Source organism: Xiphophorus couchianus, chromosome 16 (assembly GCF_001444195.1).
Source record: "Xiphophorus couchianus chromosome 16, X_couchianus-1.0, whole genome shotgun sequence".
In the NCBI taxonomy this organism is placed as follows: domain Eukaryota; kingdom Metazoa; phylum Chordata; class Actinopteri; order Cyprinodontiformes; family Poeciliidae; genus Xiphophorus; species Xiphophorus couchianus.
Window position 1 is genome coordinate 20,068,232 of NC_040243.1, and position 27,723 is coordinate 20,095,954.

General features: G+C 44.2%; 1 protein-coding gene and 1 non-coding gene across 5 annotated transcripts; one reads left to right on the top strand and one right to left on the bottom strand.

Moving 5' to 3' along the window:
• Positions 1–595: 595 nt before the first annotated feature.
• bptf (bromodomain PHD finger transcription factor) lies at positions 596–25,698 on the bottom strand. 4 transcript variants are annotated; one of them, XM_028042011.1, is made up of 32 exons: positions 24,942–25,698; positions 23,225–24,047; positions 22,073–22,293; positions 20,346–20,513; positions 20,091–20,255; positions 18,557–18,769; positions 18,369–18,448; positions 17,359–17,702; positions 17,141–17,272; positions 16,924–17,053; positions 16,610–16,745; positions 16,281–16,526; positions 14,740–16,210; positions 14,516–14,640; positions 13,865–13,993; positions 13,590–13,740; positions 13,348–13,471; positions 12,514–12,766; positions 11,963–12,115; positions 11,543–11,676; positions 11,345–11,432; positions 11,030–11,250; positions 9,211–10,342; positions 7,845–9,121; positions 7,652–7,734; positions 6,579–6,804; positions 6,017–6,489; positions 5,740–5,916; positions 4,687–4,879; positions 4,288–4,372; positions 4,020–4,206; positions 596–1,404 (listed from the first exon to the last, which is right to left on the bottom strand). In XM_028042011.1, exons 1-32 carry the CDS (start codon positions 25,435–25,437, stop codon positions 1,365–1,367), a joined length of 9,876 nt encoding a protein of 3,291 aa, XP_027897812.1. In that variant the 5' UTR covers positions 25,438–25,698; the 3' UTR covers positions 596–1,364. The 4 variants fall into 4 exon arrangements, with proteins under 4 accessions (XP_027897812.1, XP_027897811.1, XP_027897813.1 ...); XM_028042010.1 differs by having other exon boundaries at positions 20,091–20,258; positions 24,942–25,697; XM_028042012.1 differs by having other exon boundaries at positions 596–2,226; positions 20,091–20,258; positions 24,942–25,697.
• A 1,763-nt stretch (positions 25,699–27,461) lies between these two features.
• On the top strand, positions 27,462–27,543 carry trnas-aga (transfer RNA serine (anticodon AGA)). Its single transcript has one exon. It is a non-coding gene; the product is annotated as a tRNA-Ser (tRNA).
• Positions 27,544–27,723: the final 180 nt, after the last annotated feature.

Genomic DNA, 27,723 nt, shown 5'->3' on the forward strand with positions numbered 1-27,723 from the left:
AACTGTATAAAACTTTATAGCTTTATAACATCTGTAAAGCTATTGATTACATTTTCGGTCAAAAAAAAAGTATTTTATGTATACCATAAATATCACAAAATAAAATTACTCCATTAATTAAATTCAAACGGTGAAACATATGTATAAGCATTTCTGTTGAAACGATTAAATGAAAGTGGTTTCATTGGTTTTTGAAACTTGATCTTAAGTTTTCAGTCATTTTATGTCGCAAAAGGAAATTTTATAGTATATGGGAAAAAGTAGTACATGAAAGCATTGCAATTCTCAGCAACAGTTTATATTCTTCCACATTTAAATCACCAAACAAAAATGTATTGCAAAAATCATTTTTAAATGCTTTTCTCAAAATTAAAACTAAGTTGAAGCAGATGTGTTTTTCACTTTCTGGAGTTAAACTATTAATTTAGATTTAAAACAAAACAAGTTTTTGTAATTATTTCTGGCTCCAATTTAACTTACTGAATTTGGTATACATTTCTCTGAGTTTATATTTATGTGAATATATAGGGAGACAAAAGGGAAGTAAACAACCTCATGTTAACGTTAATGGGGGTGGGGAGGAAAATAGAGCAAATTAGTCTTTTAAGTTTTATTAAGTTTCATATACATCAATATTTATTCAGCTGTAATACAAAAAAAAACAAAAAAAATCCAAGTCAAAATCAGACGATTTTTTTACAAACAGGGCAGGAAACCTTGCAATACATCTTCTCATTCTTTCTCAGTCACTACTGCAAAGCAAGGCATTTACAATAGCTTATTATCATACTCTCAGTAGAATATTTATATATGTTTAACCAAGAAGACTACGGATGTCCACATAGTTAGTACTTTAGTACTTAAAACCGTCTTTCATGCCGCTTCAGAATGAACGATGAGTGGAAATGCGTGAGGAATAAAACATTGCTCCACTGTGACATCTGAATTCAGACACAAAACTCTTAAAACATGATGCTCAGACAAACTCAGTCATTGCGTTTCCATAGCAGGTCCCTGTTTGAGACGACCAAATAAAAAATAAAAAAACAAACAAAAAACAGACTTCTTTTTTTTACAACGCTTTGAGGGTGAAAAATGACTTAAAAAAAATAAAGAAACATAATTGGAAATATGAGAGCTCCATAAGAGTTTTCTCCGAGGTAAACTTCCATCCGAAACGCCTCAGTTGTTCTCGCCTCTCTGCGCTGGCCCGCTTCGTGAGGACAGGTCCCCTCCGCCCCCAACCCTGCGCGTTCATCAGAGTCACAGTTCGACGGGAACGGGGGCGGGGGAGAGGGGCGAGGAAAAAGAAAGAAGCCAGATTCCTGGCAAGTGCATTTTGTTTGCGCAACGTGCGGTGCTTTCTAAGAGGCGGCAGAAGACTGAAGCTTGTTGTTATGAGACCTACAAGATGTGGAGAAGAAGGGGAAGAGTTGAGAGCTCTTCAGGTTCTTTTATTGCTGCAGTTAGTCACAGAAAGAGGATGCAAAAAGCGTCGGGGCTGTGCGGCCATGTTGGCGCGTGTTCGAGACCAGACCTTTCATGACCGTAAAACGAGTCGCGAGTCGAGGAGCAGGAAGACGCATTTCTCTCTCTCCAGACCATTTTAGACTAATAAAATATTAATAATCTAAAATGAGATTTTTTGTTATTATTATTATTAAAAAGGGTCAAACACAGTCAGACATATAATCTCACAACCGCTGTACATCATAAAATGTAGATAACATCCAGAACCAAAGGTGAAGTAACATACAAAAAAGTTTCATAAATATACCTTTATAAAAAAATATGCAGCTATTTTTTATATACTTTAGTCCACACCTTCAACATGTCCAATTCAACTGAGATGTTTGAACAGAAATAAATAGACGCTTGGGAGTAAAAAGCATTTAAAATGCTTGACTGAGCACAAAGGCCAGTATCCTAATTTCTTCTGAAAGAGAACAAAATGGCTGCCGGTCTGCCATGTTTCCTGTTCCGCTATGATTACAACTCATTCCTCAGAAAAAAACCCAAAAAACAAAGAGCACATTTGGTGGTTGTGAGTCTGTGTGTGGGGTGGGGGTGCACATGTGTGTGTGGGGAGATTTTCTTGAGACTTTTTGCTGTTTTGGAAACACATAATTCATTTCTTTTTGTTTGTTTATTTCACTGTCAACAGAGAGACCCCCCAGCATCCAGTCCAGACTCCAGCTAGACTGGCACACTTAAGAATCAGACAATCTGCAAGAAACAAAAAGAAGATGGAATGGCTTAAATCACAGGCATGCAGCACAGGTGGACAAACACACACACAGACGCAAATGCAAAAAATGTCAGAGACGCAACCAGAGTCCTGAGACGGCGCCTTGCGGAAAGCGTTCATGAAAGCGTTTCATATTTTGTCACGCGTTAACCACACACCTCAGTGTTTTGCAGGGATTTTATTTTGGACAGACCAACATATTGCGTAATTATGAAGTGGAAGATAAAATTATACTCAACTCTTTCTACAAATAAAAATCCCACACAGGACTAGAAAGGTTCATTTGACGGATCACCATTGCAGCAAATTAGCCTCAGTTAGCACAGCGGCTAACTCTGCTTTTCTTCCGCAGGAACAGGGAAGATGCTAAGAGTTGAAGAGCTGAGTTTAAAATAGGGAAATACTTGGAAAAAAAAAAAGTTAAGAGACTGCAAAAGAGTTAAAGACTAGTTCGGAGGTCTACGATACTAAACATACAACCACAGCCAACCGTCTCTGCTGCAAGACTTGAAAATATCTATTCACAAACACACTAATCTGGCTGAGCTCCAGATTTCCTTCAGTTATGGAAGAACAATAGATTTAATCTAAATATGTGCAAAGATGATAAGAACATTTCAGGGGACTGAATATGCATAATCATGTCTAATACAAACTAAAGCTGAAACGATCGATTGGGTTAATCGATTATTTAAACGACTGTCAACTAATTTAGTGATCGAGTAATCGTTAACTGGAGTACAGACTCAAAAACAAGGCCATCTTTTAATGTATTTCTAATATTGTACATGAAAGGCTGAAGTGTTTCAATAAAATTTTTTTTAAAATTTCACCCGTTAATCGATCAATCGTTAGACTAATCAATATATTAACTGATTGCTAATTGCAGCCCTAATAAAAATAAAAAGATGTTTACAATTTCTTTCCAGTTCTCAACTATCGGCTCTCTTCCGCCAACATGCTGATACCAAAGCTAATGTCTCATTTAGCACTTTGCTAACTTTGAAAGCGATTAACGCACTTAGCTTTCCCTAAATTAATTTCTTCTGGATAAATTCTAAAGCTCTAATCTAATTGGCTGTTTTGTAAACTTTCAGCTCAATGAAGTTTGACATTGGTGATGAAGTTTTGATTATCGACTATTAAGTATTTTTCACGCGCAGCGTTTATATTCGCATTCTTATTTTGACCGTGGGTGAAAAGCGTTCAGGTCTGTTTCGTCTCCTCGCGCTCTCTCCATAAATACAACGTGTAGGCTTTATAGAACATGCAAACTGCAATGTCAAAATTAAATTGCTGCTTGAATTGACGTTTGCGCTTACGCGTTAGCTGCTGCTAAATAAATACCACGTAGGTGTGGCGGTTAGTGGAACCAACGTTTATGATTAGCGCTTTAGCTTTTTAGTTAGCGCTGCCCACCACTGAATCCCAATAAAATACATTGATGTTTGTGGTTTTAACGCAACAAAATGTAAAAAAAAAACAAAAAAAACACTTTTGATAGTATGAACACTTTTCCAGGCAATGACCGTGACAATATACACATGTAGAAACTAAATTATATTCTGACTTAAAGCTACGCCACTCATGCTCGTAGTAAAAAATAAAAAAATAATAAATAAATAAAAAAACAGGCGGACATAAAAAACACGGATGAAGTTAGAAGCAAATAAACATGGCAGAGTTTCTACATAAAGAAATGAAATCTTTATGAGCACAAACAAGCCAATTTTCAGAACCTCGGTTCCGCAGGAGCAGCAGCACTTCCTACCTGCTGGCCTTGAAGCCTTTCAGCTTCTGTACGAAGAAGGCTTCGAGCACCTCGGCGCACTGGAAGAAGGGCGTGTCGTTGGGGTTGTAGTAGCGGCAGTTGTCGAAGATTTTGGTCACGTCCGCCACGAACTCTGTGAGCTTCTGGTAATGTCGCTTTTGCAAACGGGTTTCCATTGTGGAAAAGTCTTGAAAGAGAGACAAACGAGTGTGAAACGAACGTCGCTTTCACCAAAAGCCGTCGTGCGCGCGCAGGGCGGCGGTCGTACCCATCGGCTCCTTGATCACGCGGTAATAATCCGGCGCATCGTGGGGATCCACCGGTTCGAGAAAAGGCCACGCCATTTTGTGAGACTGACGAAAACAAACACGTAAAATGTATCTTTGTTTTCCTTTTTAGCAAGGGACACATTTGTCAGAAAAGGGTACATCACATAACTTACACAAACTTAGTAAAATTCTGAAAAAAACATTTAATACAAAGTCCATCTATTTTGATTAACACCAGACTTCACAATCCCTAGAAAACATATTCTAGTTTGTGGTGATGACATGACAAATGTTAAGCAGTTGGTAAAAATCCAGAGTTCAGATTATGAAGATAAAAAAAGAGAGAGAGAGCGAGAGAGAGAGAGAGAGACAGAGAGAGAGAGAGAGAGAGCTCCTACCTGTAATGACCGTAATATTCTTTTCAACCCTTCGTAGTCTCTGTCGGTGAGCGGCGAAAGTACCGTCATCGCGTCCTCCGTGGACTGGCACTGCGGACACACGTACACGTCGATGTGATTGGCTTCGCTCTGCAGGATGCCCACACAGCGCCCGTGGTACCAGTTCTGGCAGCGGTCACAGCCGATATAGAACCTGTGGGTGAGGATTAGACGAGGAGGAAAGGGGGACGACACCGGGTTTACGGAAATCCAAAAGATGGACGAGACACAGACATGGAAGACGCAAACTACCTGAGGTTTTACTACATGGCATGCCGTGATTATTTGCGCTCTCCTTCAGATCTCGTGCTTTAATGTCTATTTATTTTACTTTTTAAAGGTCAGTTGACCAAGTTAGTCAACCTGCTGTTTTTGTCAGTTTCTTTGTTGTTTATGTTTTACATTGGTTGTTCTAGTACTAATTGCACTCACTGACTGAACAAAGTGAAGTTCTGTTAACAAATAAATGTATAATTCAATACATTTGTCTGTTTTTATAAAAAGAAATCATTTTAGCGTTGCTTTTCCTGATCCGTATCGGCTGATTCTAAACCTCATATCGGTATCGGAAGTGGAAATAGTGGATCGGTGCATCGCTAGTAATGACGTGAAAAAATAACCAAAAACAGAAAAAGAAGCTTTTTTTTTTATACTTCAAACTTGACTGAAAGTAAGGTATTTTATAAAAAAGCACCATATGCTAATGGCCTGATTTAAGGTTGCCATTTCATTTTTTAAAAGTTAATTGTGTTTTTTTCCTCATCTGTTTTACACTTTTTAAAAAATGTTTCTCTTACTTCACACTTATGACTAAAAAGTGATGTTTGGTCAAATAAAAAAAACTGAATTGTTTTTTACTTGTTCTTGTTTTTTATTCCTTCATACATTTCTTTTGCTAGCTTAAGCAGCTACTACAAAAATGGGCCATTTTTTTAAACGATTACTTGTCAGAACAATTGACAGATCGCTCAATCGCTAAAATGGACAGAAGTGAGACGTGCGGCAGAGCCTTACTGTGTGTCGTCGTAAGGCGTCCGACAAATGCAGTACAGCTCCTCGTTGCTTTGCCCCTCCTGGCCGCGTTTGCAGTCGTTGCACACAAAGTCCTCCAGCTTCTTGGCCTCCTTTTCCGTGATCCCCACGCAGGCGCCGTGGAACCAGTTGGAGCAAAGATCGCACCCGATGTAGAACCTGCGAGAGAGGAGAGAGAGAGAGAGAGAGAACGTTCTTTCTTTGCAGAATTCAAACCGAATTCGAACCAAAACATGGCGGGGAAGCCCTCTGAGCTTACTTGGACTCGTCGTACGGCGTCTTGCAGATGCAGTACAGCTTGGTGTCCTTCTTGTGGTCCTTTGAGGTAGAAGACAGCTTCTTCTTCTTCTTCTTGTGTTTCAGCAAGCCGGAATCCCGCTCCGGATCGCCGTCCTGCTCCTTGTCCTTGTCCCGATCTCTGTCCCGGTGCCTGTCGCGCTCGCACTCTTTGTCTCGGTGTCGCTCTCTGTCCTTCTCCCTGTCCCGCTTCTTGTTCTTCTCGTGGTGCCTGTCCCTGTCCCTGCCTTTGTCTTTGTCCCGCTCGTCCTCCCGCTTCCGCTTGTGGGAAGAGGACGCGGAGGAGTGGGTGCCGTGAGAGGAGTGCGACGGGTGGGTGAGGTGCGACAGGTGGGAAGAGGCCGCCTTGACGGTCGCCGCGGCGGCCTGAGTGATGGCGGCGCGCGCCTTCTCCTTTTCCCTGTGCAGCCTGGCTAGATCCCGCCTCAGCTCCTCCTGGGAAGACAAATCACTCCAGCGTCTGGAATCGCAATTTCTAGACCCGCGTCACCGAAATCCTGGCCGTTTTTGTTCCGGAAACTAACCTGAACTTGCAGCTGCAGCTCTTTGTCCAGCAGCGCCCTCTTTTTCAGGATCTCGGCCTTCAGTTGTTCTTTGTGCTTGTACAGCAGAGCGGTCAGCTTGGTGGCGTTCTGTTTGGAGCGCTTCTGCTCAACCACTTCCTCCTTCTTCCTTTTCTTCGCCGCCTGCTTCTCGTCCTTCTCGATCTTGTCCAGGATGAACTTCATCACCTGGTTGCACACGATCACTCTGAGGAAGGCGAGAGAGAGACAGAGCTTCAGCTGTTGCTTGCCTGGTTTAATTGTGTGGAACTACAGCTAACGATTATTTTTGAAATCGAATGTTATGACAATTAATCGCATTAGGAAAACATTCCACATTCTGCAGATTTTTCGAATTTAAAAATACATGAAAAAATACAAATAAATAATTCCTTCTTTTTTTAAAAAAATAAAAAAAGAAACTGCCTAAAATGCAAAAACATTTGAACTTGAACGTGAAGCTAAAACTGCCACTTCCGGGTAGAACACATTTACAAACAAAGAAAGAAGTTGTTTTTTTTTTTATCTTCAATGGAAAATGTATATATTTTCTGAACAGTTTTAATTAATTATTGCTCTGAATATGTTGTTCTTCCAGTAAACGGCCTTTTTTTAAAGCCTGTGTACTCCAGTTAACGTTTAATCGATTACCAAATTAGTTGATGATTATTTCAATAACCAATTAATCCCGATTAATCTGACTACTCCGATTATCCATTTCAGCCATAGCTATTAAAAAACTGCAAAAAAAGAAAAGAAAAAAAGGAAGATTGTTCTTCATTCAGTGAAGTTACTCACAGTGGGTAAAGAATCCAGAAATATCACTCGAGTAGTGACACGTTGTAGTAAATTTACTCAAGTAGAAGTACAAAGTACAGCAAAGTAAAATTACTACTAACTGTAATTTTTTTTCCCCCAAGAAGTTACTAGAGTAAATGTAATCGGGTTGGATACGAGTTAAAACATTTCATTTTTCTTTGGGATGAATGAAGTATTTTTAAATTGATGTATAATAATAATAATAGTGATCTTTAGCTTATAAATTGAGCTCCAACCTCTGGTTCTCCTCCCGCTCTGCTGCAGCCAGCGTCTTCCTTTGTTTTAGTTGTTCTGCTGAAGCATTTTGCTTTACTGCCGTCTGACAAGCAAAACAAAATTTCCATTAACCTTCAACTTATCTAGAGAGAGTTCATTTATATAGAAAAACAAAAACAAAACATAAATAACTGTTATGCCATAGAGTCTCACCGGTTTCTGAATGCCATCTTTAGGACTAATGACATGCAGGTTCTGGTCTTTGGGTTCCCTTTTAGCCTCGTTATGTTTCTTCTTCTTTGGTGGTTGCTGCTGCTGCTGCTGTTGCTGCTGCTGCTGCAGTCTCTGAAGCTGCTCCTGAATGCTCGCTGGTGCCTGTATGGTCACCATGTTCTGGATCTGGTGGGCTTGGATCTGGCCCCCTGCCTGTTGGATCTGGATGGGCAGCTGCAGCTTGATTTGCTGGGGGACCGTGCCCCCCTGCTGCTGGGCCTGCGCCTGGATCTGGGCTTGGATCTGGGCGGCGACATGATGCGGCAGGGCAGAGAGCAGCTGCACCGGCTGCTGGAGGCCCGACACGGTGATGAGCTGATGCCTGATGGGAGACTGGACCTGCAGCTGAGGCTGCGCTTGAACTTGAGACTGGCTCTGAGGCTGGAACTGGACCTGGAGCTTAGCTTGGACCTGGCCGTGGGGTTGGACGTGCAGCGTTTGGGGGACTTGGGTCGGTTGCGGCGACTGGACCTGAAACTGAGGCTGCGTTTGGACGTGGGGTTTCTGCGGACTTTGGGCGAGAATCTGGTTTTGCTGCTGCTGTTGCTGCTGGATCTGGACCTGGGTGTGGAGTTGGGTTTGGATCTGCTGTGGCTGAAGCGGAGGCTGGGCCTGAGGTTGCGCCAGAGGCTGCGACTGAATCAGAGGCTGTTGCGTCGGCTGAGGTTGCGTTTGAAACGCAGCTTGAACCTGGGGGTGGAACTGAGGCTGTGTCCTGGCCTGGAGCTGCATGGGGGACTGAACCTGAGAAAGGGGTTGCACTTGGGGTTGAGGCGATTGTTGTGTTTGTGGCTGTATTTGTGCCTGCGGTTGGAACTGAACTCTGATCTGGGACTGAATTGGACCTTGAACTTGAGGCTGGAGGTGTGGAATCTGCTGGACTTGTCCGCAGGTCTGGATCTGCGCGGGCCTTACGGCGGATACAACGGAGGAAACTGGTAACCCCTTCATGTTGACCTGCACCGTTGACGCCGCCACGTGGGACACCTGCTGCACAGATACAATGGCAGGATGCTGGACCAGCACGTGGGAGTGCGGAGTCTGAGACGTCTGAGGCGAAGGAGCGATGGGCGAGTGGATGGAGACTGGTCCGGGAGCGGATGAAGGAATGGAGGCCATGGCGGGTGGTGTGACCGGAGTTGCGGCCTGAGCTGGAGCCTGAGAAGACGATGATGGAGTCCAGTTTTTGGGCTGAGCTGCCCTCTGTTCTATCAGAGCTACGAAAGGAAAAAAACCAAAACAAAGGGAAGTGAATATTTAAAAAAAAGGAAACAGTACAACGACGTGTTGGATTTTGGTTCTTTACCTGGTACTGAAGGTATGGTACAGGTGGCTGTGACCGGTGTGACAACAGCGCTTGCCATGGCTGCATGAAGGGGCGCAGAAGGCGCGGCCTGTATTTGGGTTGGAGCATTGGCTGGGAAAGGGATGGAAACTTGGGTGGACACAACAGCTATAACGGGAGCAGAAACAGGCGCAACGGCTGGCGTTGGTATTTGGACAGGCGAAGGTAGCGAGGCGGAAACGGGAACCTGGGGTGAGACCTGGATAGCTGGTCTGACCGACACTGGAGCAGACAAGGGAGTCGAGGTCTGCATCTGGAGGTGGGTTGAGGTTAAGCCTGGAGGTGAGCAGACAGACTGGGGCTGGAACTGGACTTGGGTTTGGAGGGCAGTGTGTCCCGGTACGGGAGGGGAACTTGCAGTTTGGGTTTGTGCTGGAGGCGAACCTGCTATAAGAGTGGAGATCGGGGTTTGAGGGATGGCTTGGATTTGTGTGGTGGTGGAGGAGAAGCCTGGTTTATAACTTACACCTGGGTTGAGGTTTTGTGGAGAGTCACCGACAGATCTCACCACTTGGGGGTGTGCAACAACTGATGGTGGGGGGGTTGACACCTGTGTGGAAGGCTGTGCTAGAGAAGGCACAAGAGAAGACGTCTGTGCCTGTGCAGGGACGGATGAAGAAGCAGAAATGTGTCCTTGTGGAGAGGCCTGAGGTGCAGGAGTCACAGGGGATGTGACTTGGTTCTGGACAGGAACAGAAGCTGGGCTGGGGGCACAACTCGGCTTTGGTGAGGGGCTTCCGATGTGTGTTGGGGCAGGAAGAGGTGCGGCCATTTGCGTTTGGGTTAAGGCTGATGGAGTAGTCTGGACTTGGGCTGCAGCTCGCACTTGAGGAGGAGAAGATGTTAGGGTTTGAGGGCTTGGAGTTGTGGCGGGTTTTGTAGGGGTAGCGTTCATGGGGGATGAAGTGGAAATGGTTGACGACGGGGGCATGGGAGTGAAGAGGAAGCGCTGGATCTGTCCGTTGGGCATGGCTGCCTGCATTAGTTGCTGACCGGGTCCGGGGATGACCGTAACACCCTGTGGGATGATCTGAAGCTGTCCCTGGGTCTGGCCTTGACCCTGGATCACCACAGTCAGACCCGGGTTCCCACCCTGAAAAATGTCAGAAGCAATATTCTCAACATCAAATAAAAATTAAGACATAGTTTCAGTCAAAATTTCTTAGCCCGGAAAAAGGTTTTGAGACTCCAACCCCACACCGAGTTGCTTTTTCGGAAACCGCCCTCCAAGATCTCCGAGATAATTTTCTGGGGACCCTGGAGTCACTATTACAATTACAAGGCCAATCACTGTTTCTAGTAACAGGCCAGTACCTATTAGAGTTACTTGTTCCAAGTCCCCACACCCATCTCAAATCTTGCAGGATCGAAACATATGACCTCCAGATCCACTTTTACAATCTCCACATGTGTAAAATAGGAATTCATATACATTATATACATTCGAAACATTTCATAAAGCACTTTTTTATTGTTTGTACATGTTCCAGTTATTTGGACATTAGGAGAATTTCTTTTATCTGAAATAAGAGAAAATGTTTAAACCAATACTAAATAACGAGAGGTACATAAACTTTTCCCATCATGTTGTCCTTGCAAAAAGTTGCCATCCTTCAACTCGAAGCTTACAGAAAACACCTGTAACTTAAGATCTTGCAAAAACTCAACATCTTTAACATCACATCTAAATAATTTAAGTTTTATTGCTTTAAGCAAATGCATGGATATTTTTCCCTCACAGTGTGAGTGACAGCAGACAGGAAAGAAAGTAAAAATTCACCTGTGCGCTCTGCGTCAGCTGCATGAGTTGAGCCATGGTGAGTTTTACTTGGCCCTGCTGCGGCCTCGGGGCCTGAGAGGATGCAACAGAGGGCTGTCCGGGAGTCATGGCGACTGGACCCGAAGAGGCTGGCGGGCCTGCAGCTCTGGGAGGAGGAGGCGTACCAGGGGTGGCTGTGACTGCAGGCAGAGTGTGACCCATCTGGACTGCAGTCGGCTGACCTGGAATCAGATTTGACACCTTTACTGCTTCTGTACGGCTTAGAAGTTAAAAAAAAGAAGAAAGAAAACAAAAAGCAGATTTTTGACAAATCACCTTGCTGAGCCGCTGCTGGATTTTGAACCGTTGTTGAAGTAATTTGGTTCCCTGTTGCACCGGGTGTCTGGCTTACTGTTGTTGTGGCCTAATAGAAACATAAAAAAACAAACAAAAAAAAACAACCTTTAAGATTATCAAGAAAAACACTCTGCGTATTGGATAACAATAAAACGGATGGATTTAAAACCAGAAGACCTTTTGCTGAGTGCTAGAAGTCGCGGCTCTGAGGTTGATGTTCCCAGTTGTTGGATGTAATGTGCTGTACGTCCGGAGATTTGCAGGAGGTCCGGAGGGGAAGATGCCCAAAACCTTCTGTTGAACCACACCTCCTGAAAAGATCCATCATGTCAGCAGAGGAGCGTCACAGATTAATATACAAATGTGTAAAGGCATGCTCAGTGTGCGTGTGTTTAATAAACACCTAAGTGGTTTTAAGATTCTTGAACTGACATGCATATTTCCATCGGTACAGACTCACGAGGGGACAATTTACTTATCATGCTGAGGGTCAACACTTAAAACTAATTTAGGCCTTCCACAGTACAGTTTTCCCATCCATTTTGGCAATCGCAGCCCACTGGGCTTGCCAAAGCGGATGGCACTCATGCTCCCTACCTCCTTGAGTAGAAGGCACATTGAGTGTGACAATCTTGCTGTTAGCGGGCAGCGGCAGTTTGGCGGCGAGGACGTGACCGGCCACAGTCACTGGGCTGCCAGCGATCTGGAAGGTTTGCTCTGAGGCGGCGACAACGCTGCCGGCTGCCGAGGCTGCAAGACACACCACGCCACCTGGAGTCACGTGTAACCCGGAAAGGGGCCGCGGCGATGGCCGATCTATAGCCGAGGTGTCCACTGTGAGGTCCAAGTCCGCAAGAACGAGCAGAATGCTTAAACGTTGGATTTTTATTTATTTTTTGTTCTTTTTTTTAGTTCCTACGTCAGATTCACAAAATTGCTAATTTTCGTAGGACTGAAAGTGGACACCGAGAGTTATGAAACTATATTTTGGCAAGGCAGTTTCGATTGGTGACATGGAATGTGGTATAAAAAAATAAAAAAAAGACGAGATGTTGTAATGAATGGTTGGCCTTGAAAAGCAACACTTTTTGGTGATTCCGTCGCCGATACATGAATGTTTGTGACGATGATGCTAGGTAACGCCTTACCTGAGCTGGTGCTGTTGTTCTGGCCCTGCTTCACCCAGGAAGCGAAGGACTGGTGGAAGTTCTTGTCCTGCTGGAATGGAGCCGGTGAGCCCAGTTTGGAGGCCAGGACCATCTTGGCTCCAGTTGTCATCGGACTCATCCTCTGGCCGGTGGAGGTCGGTGTACTGGGAGCGCTGACTGCGGTTGTGCTGGTGGTGGTGGTCGTCGTGGCAGTAGTGGCGGCTGTGCTGAGTTTTTGCTGCTCGAGACGTTTCTGAAAAAATGTTTCAAGTTAAGACGTGGAGAAATAGGTGATGAGGGTTTCTGCAGGTGTCGCCATCTCAAATGTAAGACTTTTAAAGACCAGTACGAATGGAGCTTAAGACTTGGATCGTGACAGGAACGTAGAAAAGGAAATTGCAAATAGATAACTTGTGTGTGTTAACCATTGGCCAGGACAAACATTGTCCAGCCAACCAGCAATAAGTTTGCACTTCGCCATGATGGGAATAAATAAGCTAGCTAGCATTACCTTTGAAGGCTATATTAGCAGCTAGTTAGTGGTAGTCACAAGAGTCACAGAACGCATTGAAGAAGTCTGCAAACGACTGAAAGTTTTGAGTAACATTGAAGTATCACAAGAAAAAAATCAAAAATCAAACTACATTTATTATACAGTTACCCAAGTAAAAAAATGACACCTCTTTTCTTTTTTTGCCAAATGATGATTTAGGCAAAAAAAAAAAAAAAAAATATAAATAAATAAATAAAATCCCTTTTGGGACAAAATGGCCGAGTCCATTACTGCGTAGTATTCAAACTGAATCTGCAGCCGTAGCTGTATCGTGTTGTCACCTGCTGGGCAGCCAGTCTGGCCTGCTTCAGCTGATTCTCCAAATGGGCCTTGACCTCCTCTGCTGTCTTCAGAGTCCCGCTGGTTTTGGATGGATCTAAGCCTTGCGACTTCTCTCTTTCCACTCTGGAAAACCAAGAAAAAAAAAAAGATGAAAAATGCAGAGCAGAGACAGTCCTGAAAATGACTCATTCACCCAAAAACATATTTATAGTTTTGACAATTTGGATAGTGCGTTCCTAACCTCTCTGCGAAGGCTTTTATTTCCCAAAGCTCCAGCTCCTCCTCAGGGACCCAAGTCTCCACGGCGATAGGCCCCGTCTGTTTGGCTGGCTCCTGCTTTTTAGGCCTCAAGGCACTGGAGCGCAGACCTTTCCTTTGAGGAGTTGGAGTTTCTAATCACAGAAAGGGTTAAATGTTTCTTGTTTCTCTTATATTATTTCTATTATAACGTATTTTGTCCAGATTACTCTCAAAATCTATATTTGGTGGTACTTAATTCCCCCCAAAACCTCCTACCTTTGGGAGTGTCCCTGTTTCCGATGGGGCAGATGATCTTCCTGATGCAGTACTCTGAGCGAATGCCATGGGGCCCGAAGTCCCTCCGTCTAATAATCTCTGTGGTGATTATGTCTGTGTCTGTAGTTTCTAAAGACAAAACGGTTCCTAGTTTTAAGTCGCGCGTGAGGAGAAAGTCTTCATTTGGACAAGAAACCTCATTAGTTTAGACGAGTTACGTGACAATGAATGAAAACGCAATAAAGAAAGAGAGAAAAAATGAAGAAAAATGAAATTGAGAACTTGTGGACAGCTCTGAAATGAGAGATCTACAGTGAAAGCTAACCTCATATGACAGGAAGTCCATCACTGTTATTAAAATGAGAAGCAGCTGTAATGATAACTGATATTTTTTCATGTCAGAAATGTTTATTGCAAAAGTTTGAAAATGAAAATATCTGAAATGCAAATGAATATGTTTTGCCTTGTTTGTGATGTTCTTTCAGTAACTGGCCTTTCGTTTTTGGAGTCCGTGAACTCCAGTTAACGATTAATCAATTACTAAATCAGTTGACAATTATTTCAATAATCGATTAATCATGATTAATCCGATTAATCATGATTAACCCGATTAATCGTTTCAGCCCTAAGCAAATGCTGAATTTTTCTCACCTTTCCGAGTCGTTCCCACCGCAGCAGAAGGCTTCACAGCCATGTCGTCCCACCTGAGGCAGGCCCACAGCAGCCTTAGCATCAAGCTAACGCCTGCTAGTGACCTCACAGTCTGAAGACGGTATCTTTAAAAGAAGAAAAAGGAAAAAGTGTGCGTGTTATATAAATAGATGCTTTACGAACCAAAAAAGATAAGATTTGTACAATCTCTGCATGTTACCGACCTCCATGAGATTCCAAAGGTGGGCCGAGGCGAAGGGTAGGGCCATATATCGGGAGCCGGCTTGGCATTGTAGCTGAAGATGGGCACTTCTTTGATGCCCGCCTTCCTCCCCAGCCTCTTCAGGTCGTCATTAGGCAGGACAAAAATGCTCTTCTTGCTACTCTTGGTGACAAACTTGCGGTAGGACGGCAGCGCTGTGCCTGAGCGTGCCTTCTTGGACTTGGAGAACCGCAGCAGGCTGACCCTGTCTCTCGTGGAATATTCTTTACTGATCGTCATGGAGCCGGCCGTCGTGGAGGCGGGCGCGACGATTTTGGCGTCGCTGGGTTTTCTCCTCAGGGAGACGGGTGCCGCTGGGCCCAGTTGGGGGGCAGCAGGAACGATATCAGAGGAAACCGAGCTACTTTCTGCTGAGGGAGTTTTACTGGAACTGTTGGCTGTGTCGTACATAGAAGATTTCTGAGGCTCCTTTAAAGAGTCGTTAGCGATTGAGGTCTTTACATCCTCTCTAGATGTGCAATTGTCTGTAATACTACTGTTGTGGAAAGACGTACTGGACAATTTCAGCTTGACAGGCAGCGACCCCTCACTCTTTACAGCTGAATAATCACCACTGTTCAGAGACTCTGCTTTGCCTTCAACATGGTTCTCCAATTTGGGGACTTTCAGCGGTGGCGGGTGTGCTACGCTGGACAAATCGTTTCGTGAGAGGTTCCCATTCATCAAAGACTTGACAGGCTCTTTCTCAGGATCCAACGCATCGCCCTGGACCGGAGAGGTGGAGTCTGCGGAGACGGTTTTGCCGTTTATCTGTGAGATGCTGCTTTTGCCTTCCGAGTCCATCTGTCCGCTGCTTTGATCCACTTCGTCGTACCCCCGCTTTTTGACGTTCTCTCCGATTCTCTTTGTTATTTTGTTGTTCCCTGTCGTCTCCGGCAGACAATTGTTGATGCTGTTGAGTTCCGGTTCTCCGTTCACTTCCTTATGAGAGTCAACGGCCTTCACCTCAGCCACGTTACTCTGGCTGGACACGACGAAATCGAATTTAATGTCCGCCTTCGAGTTCGTGCTCTCCTCATCGAAGTCGAGCTTTTTGACGACAGGATCTTGTCCTCGTAGGTTTTCCTCCTTCTCCTCTGTTTTAACGCTCAAGGACAGAGCGGGCTGCTGTTTGGCATTTGCCGTTCCTTCCGTCTTGACGCCAGTGGCGGGTTTTGTGGCCGCCTGCCTCATCCGCTCGAGTCTCTGCTTCTCCTCCAGGGTGAACTGCTTGACCCGCCGCTCCAGCAGCCCGTCCAGTTTGGACGGCTTTACTTTCTTCTTGTAGGCCGTCCGCAGCTGGAAACCCTCGCTGACGTTCACGACGTCGTAGAAGATTTTAGCGGGGATCTCCTCGGTTTTGGGTTCTTCCGGTGCCTGCGTCGTTTCCCTTCCTGCGGTAGCAGGGGAAGAACAGCTGCTTTCGACTTCACCTTGGACAAAGAGATTCAGAGGTCAGCTGAATAAAGAATTAAAACCACATTCACAACTGCAGATTTTTACCTTTCTTGTCGAAATCCATTTTTTCCTCCTCTTTCTCTTCACCAGCAGGTTTTGCTTGCTCATCTTTTACAGAAATGTCTTCCACTTTGTTGCTGAGAGGTTGGCTGCCATTAACCACAGATGTGTCCTGGGACAATGAGTTGGGTTCCTGCTCCTTTACCGGTGCGCTCTCAGGAACCTGCTTCTCGGTTTCTTTTAAATCCTCCGTTTTCATGGAAGGTGTTGTACTTTCTTTTCTCAATTTAGCTGAAAAAATAAACCAAAAACCAGCTTAAGCCTCAAATGTAAAAACATACGACCCGGGACGTACGTGGAGGGAGTTGCGTTACCTTCCATTTCTTTGCGGTAGTTTACGTTTGTGTTCCCCGGCAGCTTTGGAACGAAACGCGGCACGTGCGTCTTACTGACCCAGATCCAACCACCATATCCTGTTACTCTGTACTCTTCCCCTTTTTGCTTCCACACCTCAGAAGAAAAAAAAACCCCACTTTATTAGAAAACATTTATATGTGCAACACGAATCTGTATGCATGGAATTAGGGCTGCAACTAACTGTTATTTAGGTAATTAATTATTGTGATGATTAATCAGATAACATGTTTTTGTAAAATTCCTTTGCAAGCCAAATATCTCCGTACTCTACCTGGTGTTTGATGGGGATGGTGTACTTCACCCACGTTGCCTGCAGCAAAGTCTCTTCATCCTCAAGTTTTTTCTCTCGTTTCTTCACTTTTTCCTTCTCATCCCGCTCCATGGAGGTCATCCGGTGCATTCTGAAGGAGGCAACGCAAAACACACGAACAGCGTTGACAAAGACACGCATTAGTGAAACGCCAAGCTGAGCCTTGCTCCTCTTTTACCTTGTGTGGCCGAGAGAGTCTTTCCAAACAGGCAGCATAACGACTGGTTTGATTGCACACTCCAGGATGGCCAAGGCCAAAGCAAATTCCCTGGCCTTGCTACACATCTGTACTGCTTTGTTCCAGTTGGTCCTAGAAAGAAAAAAGAAAATATAACGTTCATGTTTCTCTGTATTTAATAATAATTTTTTTTTTTAAAAAGAGCCACCCAGACGTACCTGTGCGACGCCCAGTTGGGGTGCATGAACGGTCCGGGGACGTTCGTTTCCAGCTGGACGATGGTGAGGCGCAGCGTGGCGACCGTCAGGCTCCGCGCCCCGTGGATGGAGCCGTTCCACTTGAACTCGGACGCCGTGGTCAGGCTGAACTTGTGCGAGAGGTGGCGCTTCTTGTCGTAGTCCTCGCGGTGCTGATGCTTGTTGAGCGCCAAGGTGTTGGTGCTGTACTGGTTCTGGTATACCCTGTATTTGCCCTCCTGACCCAGTTTGAACAAGTTGTTCAAATTCACCGCCAGGTCCCTTTTCAGGAAGGTGAGGCGCGAGGTGTTGGCAGCAGGAGACGACTGGAATGGAGACGGGAAGGGCATTAGGAGTTTATCAGCAGGAGGATTCAGTTTCTGTTAGGGCGATAAATCTGCACCGATTTCCTTCATTTTGGGAGATCGGCCGATACTTGCATGCGAAACTGTTCTTATGCACTGATCTAATCAGACATCTGCAGGTGTATATTTAGCAGAAGTCTCTGTACTGTTGCCAACTTTGTCACCATTATTAGCAGCTTCTCAAACAAAAACAACAAACAAAACAGCATTGGCCGAAACTGGAATTGGCACGTTTTAAAAGATCATTGCTCGGCCAGAAAACTGTAATCGGTGCAATATGACTTAGTCGCTATATTGAGTGACTTCTTAGTCACAAAAAAAAAAAAACAACAAAAAAATATATTGACCAAAAACAGCAGGTTTTTAAAAATCGGTGATCAGCAAGAACACTGCAATTGGTTCACCCCTCGTTTCTATACACGTGACTTATTCCACTGTAAGGCTGGCAGCATCATTCAGATGCTATTACTACAACTTTGCTCAATTTAATACAGGAGACTAGGTACCACAGACATATTGCAATCATTACAAATAAATATATTAAAAAAAACAAGAATAATGTCACATTTACACTTCTACATTCAATTTAATACAAACAAACAAAAGAAATCCACCAGGACGCCTCACCTCTTCATTGCCTTTCCGTATTAGATTTTTCGATTCGTGTCCTGCTCCGCTCTCCGTCTTCATCCTTTCATTATAGTCCTCTGGTAGAAAGAAGTTGAGCCACCCTCACATCATCAAAACCAGAACAATTCGACACGGCCGACACTCAAATCAGACTCGATGTTTCGTTTTTCCATGTTTGTGCTTACCAGTCCCATCCTGGCTGGTAAAGGAGGACCGGGAGGACCTGTCGGCCTGGTCAGGGGGCTCCACCTTCTTAAGGCCCCCGGGTGCAGAGAGTTGGTCCCCGTCGCTGGGCGCGTCTGCCAGACACGGCCGCTCGTGTGATTCGGCTCGGCTCGGCGACGACGGCTCGTCGCCTTCTGCGTCTTCGCATGTAGACTCTGACTTCTGCTGCTCATCTACATTATTTATATTAAAGACAACCGAGTACAGGAAACAGTGAAAGCAGGTTTTCTAAAAAGCCAGCTGCAGGCGATAGGCTACGGTAAACAAGAAAAATAGTCAGGATTACCAGCGATCTTTACAATTCAAACATGCCGAGGATCAGAAATACACACTTGCTAACAAATTTTGCTGGACGATAAATTGTCCAAGTAATTATTGCGATAAACGATAATCATGTTGTTTTCAGACCATTTTCAAGTAATATATTGTCAAGTTCGCCCTCTCAAAGACTAATAATCTTTAATTTTGTGACAAACTCTCAACACTGGAAGTAGAAGATATTTTAAATATCCAAAATAAAACATGGAAAAACCACAAATAAAACTGAAATAAAAACCTACATACAACTAAAACCAGAAATAAAATGGATTATGAGGTCTCTGTAAACAAAATCGCCTCCAAAAAAATATTAATCAGAATGGGAATAAATGTGCTCGTCTTAATTTATCTCGCAATTAAGTGATTAATTGCTTATTGCGACAGGTTTACTTGCTGTACATATCACTGGTGTAAATATGGTCCAGCAAAAGACCAAAAAAAAAGAGAAAAACTGGCAACAGAAGAATCGTCATTATTGTATTGCTCATTATTTGTCAAGATACATTTCTTGTCACAATAAAAAAAAAACATTATTTATCGTTATTACGATAAATTCCAGTTAATAATGTTTAAGAAAACTGTAGATATTGTTGGGATTATTTTTTACAGTCTTCTCCACTGTTTAAAAAATTTGAAAATATGATTAAACGCAGTTACTTTGTGTGCTTTAGTGATGCAAATCAAATCAAACTTCTTTGATACCATTACTTGGTTCTATTGTTACAGCCTCACAAAAAGCAGTAATAATAATAATTATTGTTATTGTCAGGTTTACTGTTATCAAAATAGAACCACAAAATATTGTGATAAAACTTATAGACCCCCTATTTTGGTCTCATCTAAACACAGGTAGCATCCAGTGTCCTTCAGAAGCATGCAAATTTATGTTTATCAAACAAATCATCACATGTTTAGGTGCAAACAGCCAGGAAGCAGTGTGTTATAAGCCTGGCGGGTCACCAGGTTTTACTTTCGTCCCCACCAGAGTAAGCATTGCTAGTTTTATTCTAACATTTTGATTTTTTAAGACTTTAGGTCTCGTTAATAGTGTCTTCTGATAATACACAGTGCGCCCCTATAACTGGGTTTAGCAAGTTTTCTGGGGGAAACCCTGAACAGGGCATGAAAGCTTGACTTTAGGACCAACAATGACTCAGGGGCGGTGAGAAGGGGTACCTGTCCGTCCCTGTGTTGCCAGTTGAGTGGAATCCCCCTTCTCGTGGTTCTCAGATTGAGCCGTTTCATTGTTTGGTTCTAGAGATTCAGTGTTGGGTGCTGCTGCGTCCTGGGAGGCAGCGGAATCGGACACGCATCTCTCCTCTGCAGGAGGCTGAGCGGTAGCTGCTGTGGTACAAGTCATATCAACACAAATACACTCAAAACATGTTTGAAAAACATAAACTAGTTGAGCGTATTCTATCTTCTTTTTACCTTGTGAACTAGTGTCTACTGTGGTCTCGCCGTCCTCCGCTTTGATTTTCTGCGTTGGGAACTCAGTCGTGTTTACGGAGCCCCCTTCTGCTTCCTTCTTCCCCTCCGCCGTTCGTTTCTTTGCTTCCTGCTCCTCTCGCCTGACCTTCAAACGCTCCGCGGACACCTCTACAGATAAGAAGAAGCAATTAGACTGAAACCTGAGCGCCATTACCGTTTCAGGCCATGTCATTTGAAGGCACCATTGCAACTAGTTCACCGTCGTTAGAAGCAAACTTACGTTTTGTTGATCCACTTTTTGGATTTCAATAATCTGTCATGTACAACAACTAATCTACTTCCCTCCTTTTAATCCCTACGTTGTCACACGGTGAAGTTGTTGCAATGCGGCTCCTGAAAACGTCCATCTTATCCGAACACTGCGCTTTGTTCACAGTAGAATGAAATATTTAAAAACGGCACGTTGTCATTTGCTCGCTTTCCATAAACACTGAAAAAAGAAAATTGCTGACAACGTGCGGAATCCAATTTCAATTGATGCAGTTTTCCCGTTTTGTGAAAATTATTTTGAAAGAAACTACACCCTGTAGTTTCAGCATATTCTGTCGTAGAGGTATTGTTTGAGGCATTAATAATGTAGTAATGTAATGTAAGAATAATAGTATTACTATTAGTAGGAACAGAAATAGTAGTCTCAAGAGACTCCTTTATAGCTACAGTGGTAGAGAGTAGTGAACACTAACTTTTTTTAGTTGGGCTTTAATTTTTACTGGATCAACGCCAACTGGCAGCTCTGTAATCCGGTCCCATTATTTAGAAGCTAATCTATATTTTAAAAGTTATTTATTGTTCAAGATAAATCGCAATGAGCTAAAACGTGTATTTGACAAAGATCTTGGATTAGAAATCGGCCGTGTGATCTCCGATTGGTGGGGCTCTGAGTAGGTATGAGTAAACTAAAAGTGAGTTAAGTCACTCTGTTACTCCTATCCTTCCGAAAACTTTAGTGGATGATCATGTGCATCAACAGTTTTCAATGAGACTGATGCCAGGAAGCAGCCTGCAGCAGGAGCACGCTCCAAACAATGGAAGCTACCCCCGTAAGTGTTCCTTTAAGGCAAAGGCGCCAAGAAATCTCGCTGCTGACAAGATTTAAGTGCAGCAAAACACAAAGGAAGTCTGGCTGAGAGAAAGAGATGATAGGGCAGCCAAACAGAAATGGAAACTGCTGGCTAAGAACTGAAAGGTCTTCAAACCACTGTAGCGTCTTGGAGGAAGGCCGAGTGTAAAACAGTTGCTCGTTATGTCAGGGAGCGAAAAGGGCAACACCCAACTGTCACCAGCATCGAAACACGTAGCTTGATAAAATTTCTCGGACCTCCTGCAGAGCACATAGATATGTGCTTTCCCTAAACCAGAGGTGCCAAAAGTCGGTCCGGAGAGCCGGTATCCTGCATGTTTTAATTCTCTCGCTGGTTTAACGCACCTGGATCCAATGATGGTTCGTTAGAAGGCCCAAGAAGAACACTGACATGCTGAAAAGGTTGTTGGTGCTACCAGGGAGAGAACTAAAAGGTGCAGGATGCCGGTCCTCGAGGACCAACTTTGGGCACCCCTGCCCTAAACGTTTTGAGCCATACATAATCCCAAGCAAATCAAACGTTTGCTTAACGGTGCCACATGTTCCCCCCCCCCTGAGTTCTGAGGCCAGCAGGTGTACGCCGTACCGTTGACGGCGGTGAGGTAGGCCTTGTTGGTTCCACGAGCTCGCTTGGTAAGATCCTCTGTGATGTCCATGTGAGCGTGCATTTCCTCCTTCATCTCTTCCAGGGTGGCGTGGAGGTCCGCCTCCCAGTACTCCTTGTCCAGACCCTCAACGAGCTCCTCCAACTGTGCTTTGCTGCTGTAGTACCAGATCTTTTTCTTCTCGCACTCCCCGTCTTCTTCACTGGGAAGAGACAACGGAGGATGTTAAGACGGGTCGAATCTGTAAAGATATTAGATCCCTTCCAAAATATCAAATGTCAATGGGGTTTCCCCCGGTGTATTATAAGTCTGGCAGGCCACCAGGTTTTACTTGCCCTTAAAATTATATGGATTAAGTGAAATTAACTTTGTACAAGTTAATTTTGAAACGGGACAGACCAATAACAAGCTAATGTAGCGCTGTATACATTATGTATAATAATTAGCTACAATTACCTACTTGCTAATTGTAGCTAGTCAACTTGCCAATTAGTTTTTTAGCTTTCTGCTAATGTAGCTGTACATTAGCTACATTATGATGAGTTTAGACATAGTTGCGTCTAAACTCATCACCATAGATTTCATCTCGTTCTTCGCAGGGATGTGTTCAACTAAATCTGTTTGATTCCAAACTTCATTTGATAAAAAAGCTGATAAAGAACAAACACACCCGAATTGGTGTGCAACCCTGAAAACCATGCATAGAAGGTCAAAGGTTTTGAACCATCTAACCCTTACTTTGAGAACATTTATTCAAAACAATTGAGTAAACAATTCCAGGTCTGGATGAGACCTGGAATTGCTCTCACGTCCAAAGGTTTTTTGTTTGGGATTTAGGTTAGGGTCCTAAGATTGCCATGGGAGAACCATGTCTGGTGAACTGTTTTTCCTGTCCTTTTTACCATCAATTTTTGATCATAATCTAGTAAAAAAAAAAAAAAAGCAGCAACAATCTAATAACTTCAAGAGCTTCCAACACATTCTCTTGTATTTGAATGCTTTGCAGAAACTTGTGAGCTCTTGTAATGCCTCTGTATATCTGAAGAACCTAAATATGGATTACCAGAGAATGTCACCAAAAACGTAAACGGTAATCTTAAGTTGAACAGGCGGTGATGATGGCCCCAACTCACATAACAATCCTTCGATTTAGGAACCAGTATTTCCTCTGGTGGCGATCATATCCGATGGGCTCCTGGCGGATGTAAGGCCTGTTTTTCTGTGCCTCGGTCACACAGTCCGTGACTCCAGGCACCTTGTGCGCCACGCAAACCTCACACTGCCATTCATCCTCTGGAACCTCTTCCAGCGGCGGTTTAACACACTCCAGGTGGTAGACGGCAGAACAAGTCTCGCAACACAGCAAGTCTCCCAGACGGTGGCACACGCGGCAGTGGTCGTCGTACTGCATGCTGCCGTCGGACATTAGCTCCTCACGGGCAATGTTAGTGGTGAGGAACTGGTCCACTAAGAACTGTAGCACCTTAACCTTGCTTTCGAGAGAACCGCACGGATATTCGTCTGTCTCCAGGTACGGCAGAACACGGTGGAACTCTCTGTCGCTTTCACAGTACGCCCGCAAAACCTCGGGCCAGGTCATGCCGTCGATAAAGTACAGAGTAGAGTTGACGCTGTCCTTCAGGTCAGCGGGGCCAAAAGTAGTGTTGGAAGAGTCTTCCTCGCGCAGGATGGCCTTCAGCAGGGAGATGTGCGTCTCTGCGATCAACGTGCATTGCTCCTGGCCGACCAAGGCGGCGCAGAAGTCCTCGAAGCGGAACGGGGAGAGACGTAGGACCGAGCTGAAGTTCCGCAGCACCTCATAGATGGAGGTGATGTTGAGCAGCTCCACACTGGGCACCAAGAGATCCTCGGAGGTCTCCGGAAGCTCAAGAGGAGGGATTTCCTTGTCTTCCAGAACAGGAGTGCGAGGACGGGGAGCCCGTATCTTGTTCTTTGCTGTAGGATTAAAAGAAAAATAAATTCGATTACACTGACACATCAATGCAGAATAACATAAGAACTGATTCAGTAACTGCTTGAAACAAAGTACATTTCATCACTTCAATGCTTCAGAAGACATTGCAAACTCTACAAAGCTGGAAACTTCTACAAGAGCTACTATGGCTGAAGTTGCTCATCATTAGCTTAATGAGGCTGCCTCATCCTCATACAGCACAGTGGCTGTCAAATTAGCCAACAACGTTAACGCTAATTAAACCTCTCTTTATAATGACGGGTTTACTATGAAGACATCAGGTGTAATTACTATCCAGAGTCTCGAACGTATAAAGTAACTTGTTCTGCCTAAGGAAAGCTGCCAAAGTATAAGAAAATGACAGGCATGCTAGCTAGGCTAGTGTTAGTTAGCTGTGTATATGTGTTTGTTTCCTTTACGGCTAATTAAACAAAAAACAATCAAAGTTCTTGTTTCAAGTAAAGATTTGAAAAGTGTGGGCTGCAAATATGAAGTGCGTTTTATTTTTATTTTTTTTAATAGCTGTCACACAGCAGGCAACAGCTACCTTCAGTGCTAACACTAGCTTGTTATAAGCTAAGTTATTAGCTCCGGCTATGACAGCTAAAGCTACACAGCCCCTCAGATTCTTTTTGGAAATGAGTGCGAACTACACGATAAGGTAAGGCGACGGAAACGGGTCGGGCTACTGATACGGTTGATGCTTCAATCCACCTGCAGTGGCTTCAATGCGGCCTGTTTGCATACAGTGTGCATTCTCCATTTTGAACAATAACCTTACTGCTTCCTGCACTGTACACAAGCCCCTATTATTGCATGCTCTGACCCAGACGGGACCTCCAGAGCCGAGGGTCCGTTCAGTGAGCAGTGATTACCCGGAGTGCTGGCGTGAGTGCTCTGGCTCCGAAAGCTGCTCTCTGTGCAGAAGCTGGCATCATCCTGTTCCTCGTCCAGCACATCATCTTCCAGGCAGTCAGACTCCTCATTGAGGGCCTCGTCTTCCTCGGACTGAGGTGTTTCCTCAACAAACTCGTCCTCCTCCGACCGTAAACTCACAGCATCGTCCTCCTCGTCACTCTCGTGGTCGTCGTACACCACCGTTTTGGACACAGCAGTCCGTCTTCCCCCGCGACCACCTCTGCCTCCTCTTCCTCCACCGCCACCTCTGCCTCGTCCCCTGCCCCGTGTGGACGTCGCCTTCCTCTTTCTGGCCGTTTTGGGGGGCTCCCTCGTCGGGCTTTCGGCGTTCTCATCCCCGCTGTCTCTAAACCTGGGCTTCGGGTTCCTCCTGGGTCGCAGACCCCGGGTCGTAGCCGGGGATGCCTCATCGGTTTGTAGCGGTTTGGGCGGCCTGCCTCTTTTCCCTCTCATGATAGGCGAAAATCTATTATTTTAGAATGCCAAGGTTTGCGTGCAAATGGCATACGCGAGCGCGAGCGAAAACGGTGCCCCTACGGAGCCGAACGAGCGCGGACCCCAGAAGCGGCACAACACCTCGAAGCCCCCCGCGTCCCTTCGAACGCGAAAGCTCAAAACGTTAGCCCGGCGTCCCGTTCAGGTTCGCCTAGGGCCGCCATTTTTCTTCTCTGCCTCTCTGGCTGAACAAACAGCAGGGCCTCACTACAGGAGTCACGTGGGGATACAGCTTCTTGCTCGGTGGCAACAATGTAGCAGCAACAAAAATATTCTCACGTTGCTATTCACGTCGTCGTCGTCGTCGGTTTTGTTTAACGGCATGAAAAAAATAAATGAAAATAAAAAGAAAATGGATCTTGGAAGCCGGATTACTGACGCCAGTTATAAAGTATTTTCATGTAGGTGGCGGCAGAACACCACTATTGTGCATTATTGTGTAATTTCATAATACAAAATAAACATCAAGAATTCAGTGAAGACGCAAAACACACTGTATGTCATGATTTGCTTTCAAGTTGATTTATTTACATCAGAAACATATAAATAGTTTATAAATTCATTTTAATTTCAAATATTTTACTACAATATTTTTTAGCCATCATTAATACTATGGCTTAAAAGTTAATTTTGCAACCACAACACAAAGCAAGTTGGTTTCTTTCAGTCGTGATTCATATTGAATGAAAGTAGATAGGAAAATCCAGAATTTAGCTTTTTGGCTCAGCGCCTTTTTCTTTTCTTTTTTTTAAATTACTGATCAATGTTAAGGTCTGCAAAAAAAGAGAAAAAAAAGTTGAGGTTCCAATCCGTCCATTTATCTCCTGCTCCATTTGAGTGAGACATAAAGCAATTTAAACTTCCCTATTTGAGGTAAACACTGACCTGACAATCCAGAAAACAGATATTCTCCTCTCCATAGAGAGGACCGTAGGTCTAGGGTCAGAAAAAAGGCCATTTTACATCTCTGCAGACCCCACACATCCTGGAAACAAACGGTTTAGATTTTTGCCTTCAGGTCGGCACCACAGAGCGCCTTTTGTAAAAACACACAAAAAAAAACACTGCTGTTGCCTTACTTGGCAAATTCTGCTCTGTGCTCCTCCATCAACGAGACATTTTGGTCCTCCAGCTCACTGTCACATCCACACCGCTGTGTGCAGAAGCGTGTGTGCCTGGGGTTTTGTTTTCTCTCTCTCTCTCTGCAGGTGTGCGTAGTTCCAGCTGCACCTCCCAATCTCATCCGCCACAGTGAAACTTACCTCTGTGATCCCTACTAATGTTCTGCAAATGAAAGCATATTAACCCAGCACTTCGCCTCTATAGTGCACACATTGGACCGCTGCCTGCATCCATCTTCAAACCATTAAATAAACCAGATTCTAACTTCACTCTGGTGTCCATAATTGTCTTTGATCCAGCATCTCAGTTTTTCTGCAAACATGACAGTCACTGGATAGTTTCTCTTTTTCAGAACAAAGAAAAGAGGATTTTTGTCCATGAAAATCCCAGTGTGTCAATAATGTCTGATAAGCATCTTGGTGCCGTGGTAAGAAGTGACCAGTGAGCTAACAGAGAATCTGGCACCAACAACCATAATTTATATATCTACCCTCTCTTCCCCGTTGTTGGGTGTGACTAACAAGAATGTGTATGAGAGCATATAGATGATTGAAAAATATTACGGGGAGGCTCTGAAAATAAAATCCGATTATCAATAGAATAACCTTCAACTTATGTACATGTTTTTAAATCTGGTATTTAACACAATAATTCAGAACTGTCAAGTTGAATGAATCTTCTATCAGAAGTGGAACTTTGCTTACTAAAAGTTGAGATACGAACTGCCTACTAATAATTTTCACTTATCCAACGCAACTGCTTTGTGGGATGAAATACTTTTTACAGAGCATGACACAATTAAGTCACTGCTCACCTTTACCTATCCGTTCAACAGCAACATGTACACCGTTTGTACATGTGTTGTCGTGGCCGAGTGGTTAAGGCGATGGACTAGAAATCCATTGGGGTCTCCCCGCGCAGGTTCGAATCCTGCCGACAACGATTGTTTTTCTTTTTGGTTTTTGAAAGAAAATTTCATGCTACTGTTGTATTACGATGTAACACAATAAGCATATTTTGCTTCACGCGTTATTTTTTGCGGATTAATTTCCGTGTTCGAGATTAAAAATGAGAGAATGAACCTCTTCAGTTGCGGAATATGCCGTCCCTTTGCAACAAAAT

What these genes read in the sequence shown, in the direction of transcription:
- bptf (XM_028042010.1), bottom strand. Translation starts at nt 25,437, where the DNA reads ATGAGAGGGAAAAGAGGCAGGCCGCCCAAACCGCTACAAACCGATGAG. An exon ending in GGCAACACAGGGACGGACAG is followed by an intron (nt 18,770 to 20,090) that starts GTACCCCTTCTC and finishes TAAATAATGTAG; the next exon opens with ATGAGCAGCAGAAGTCAGAG. An exon ending in CTTCTAGCACTCAGCAAAAG is followed by an intron (nt 11,433 to 11,542) that starts GTCTTCTGGTTT and finishes TGTTTCTATTAG; the next exon opens with GCCACAACAACAGTAAGCCA.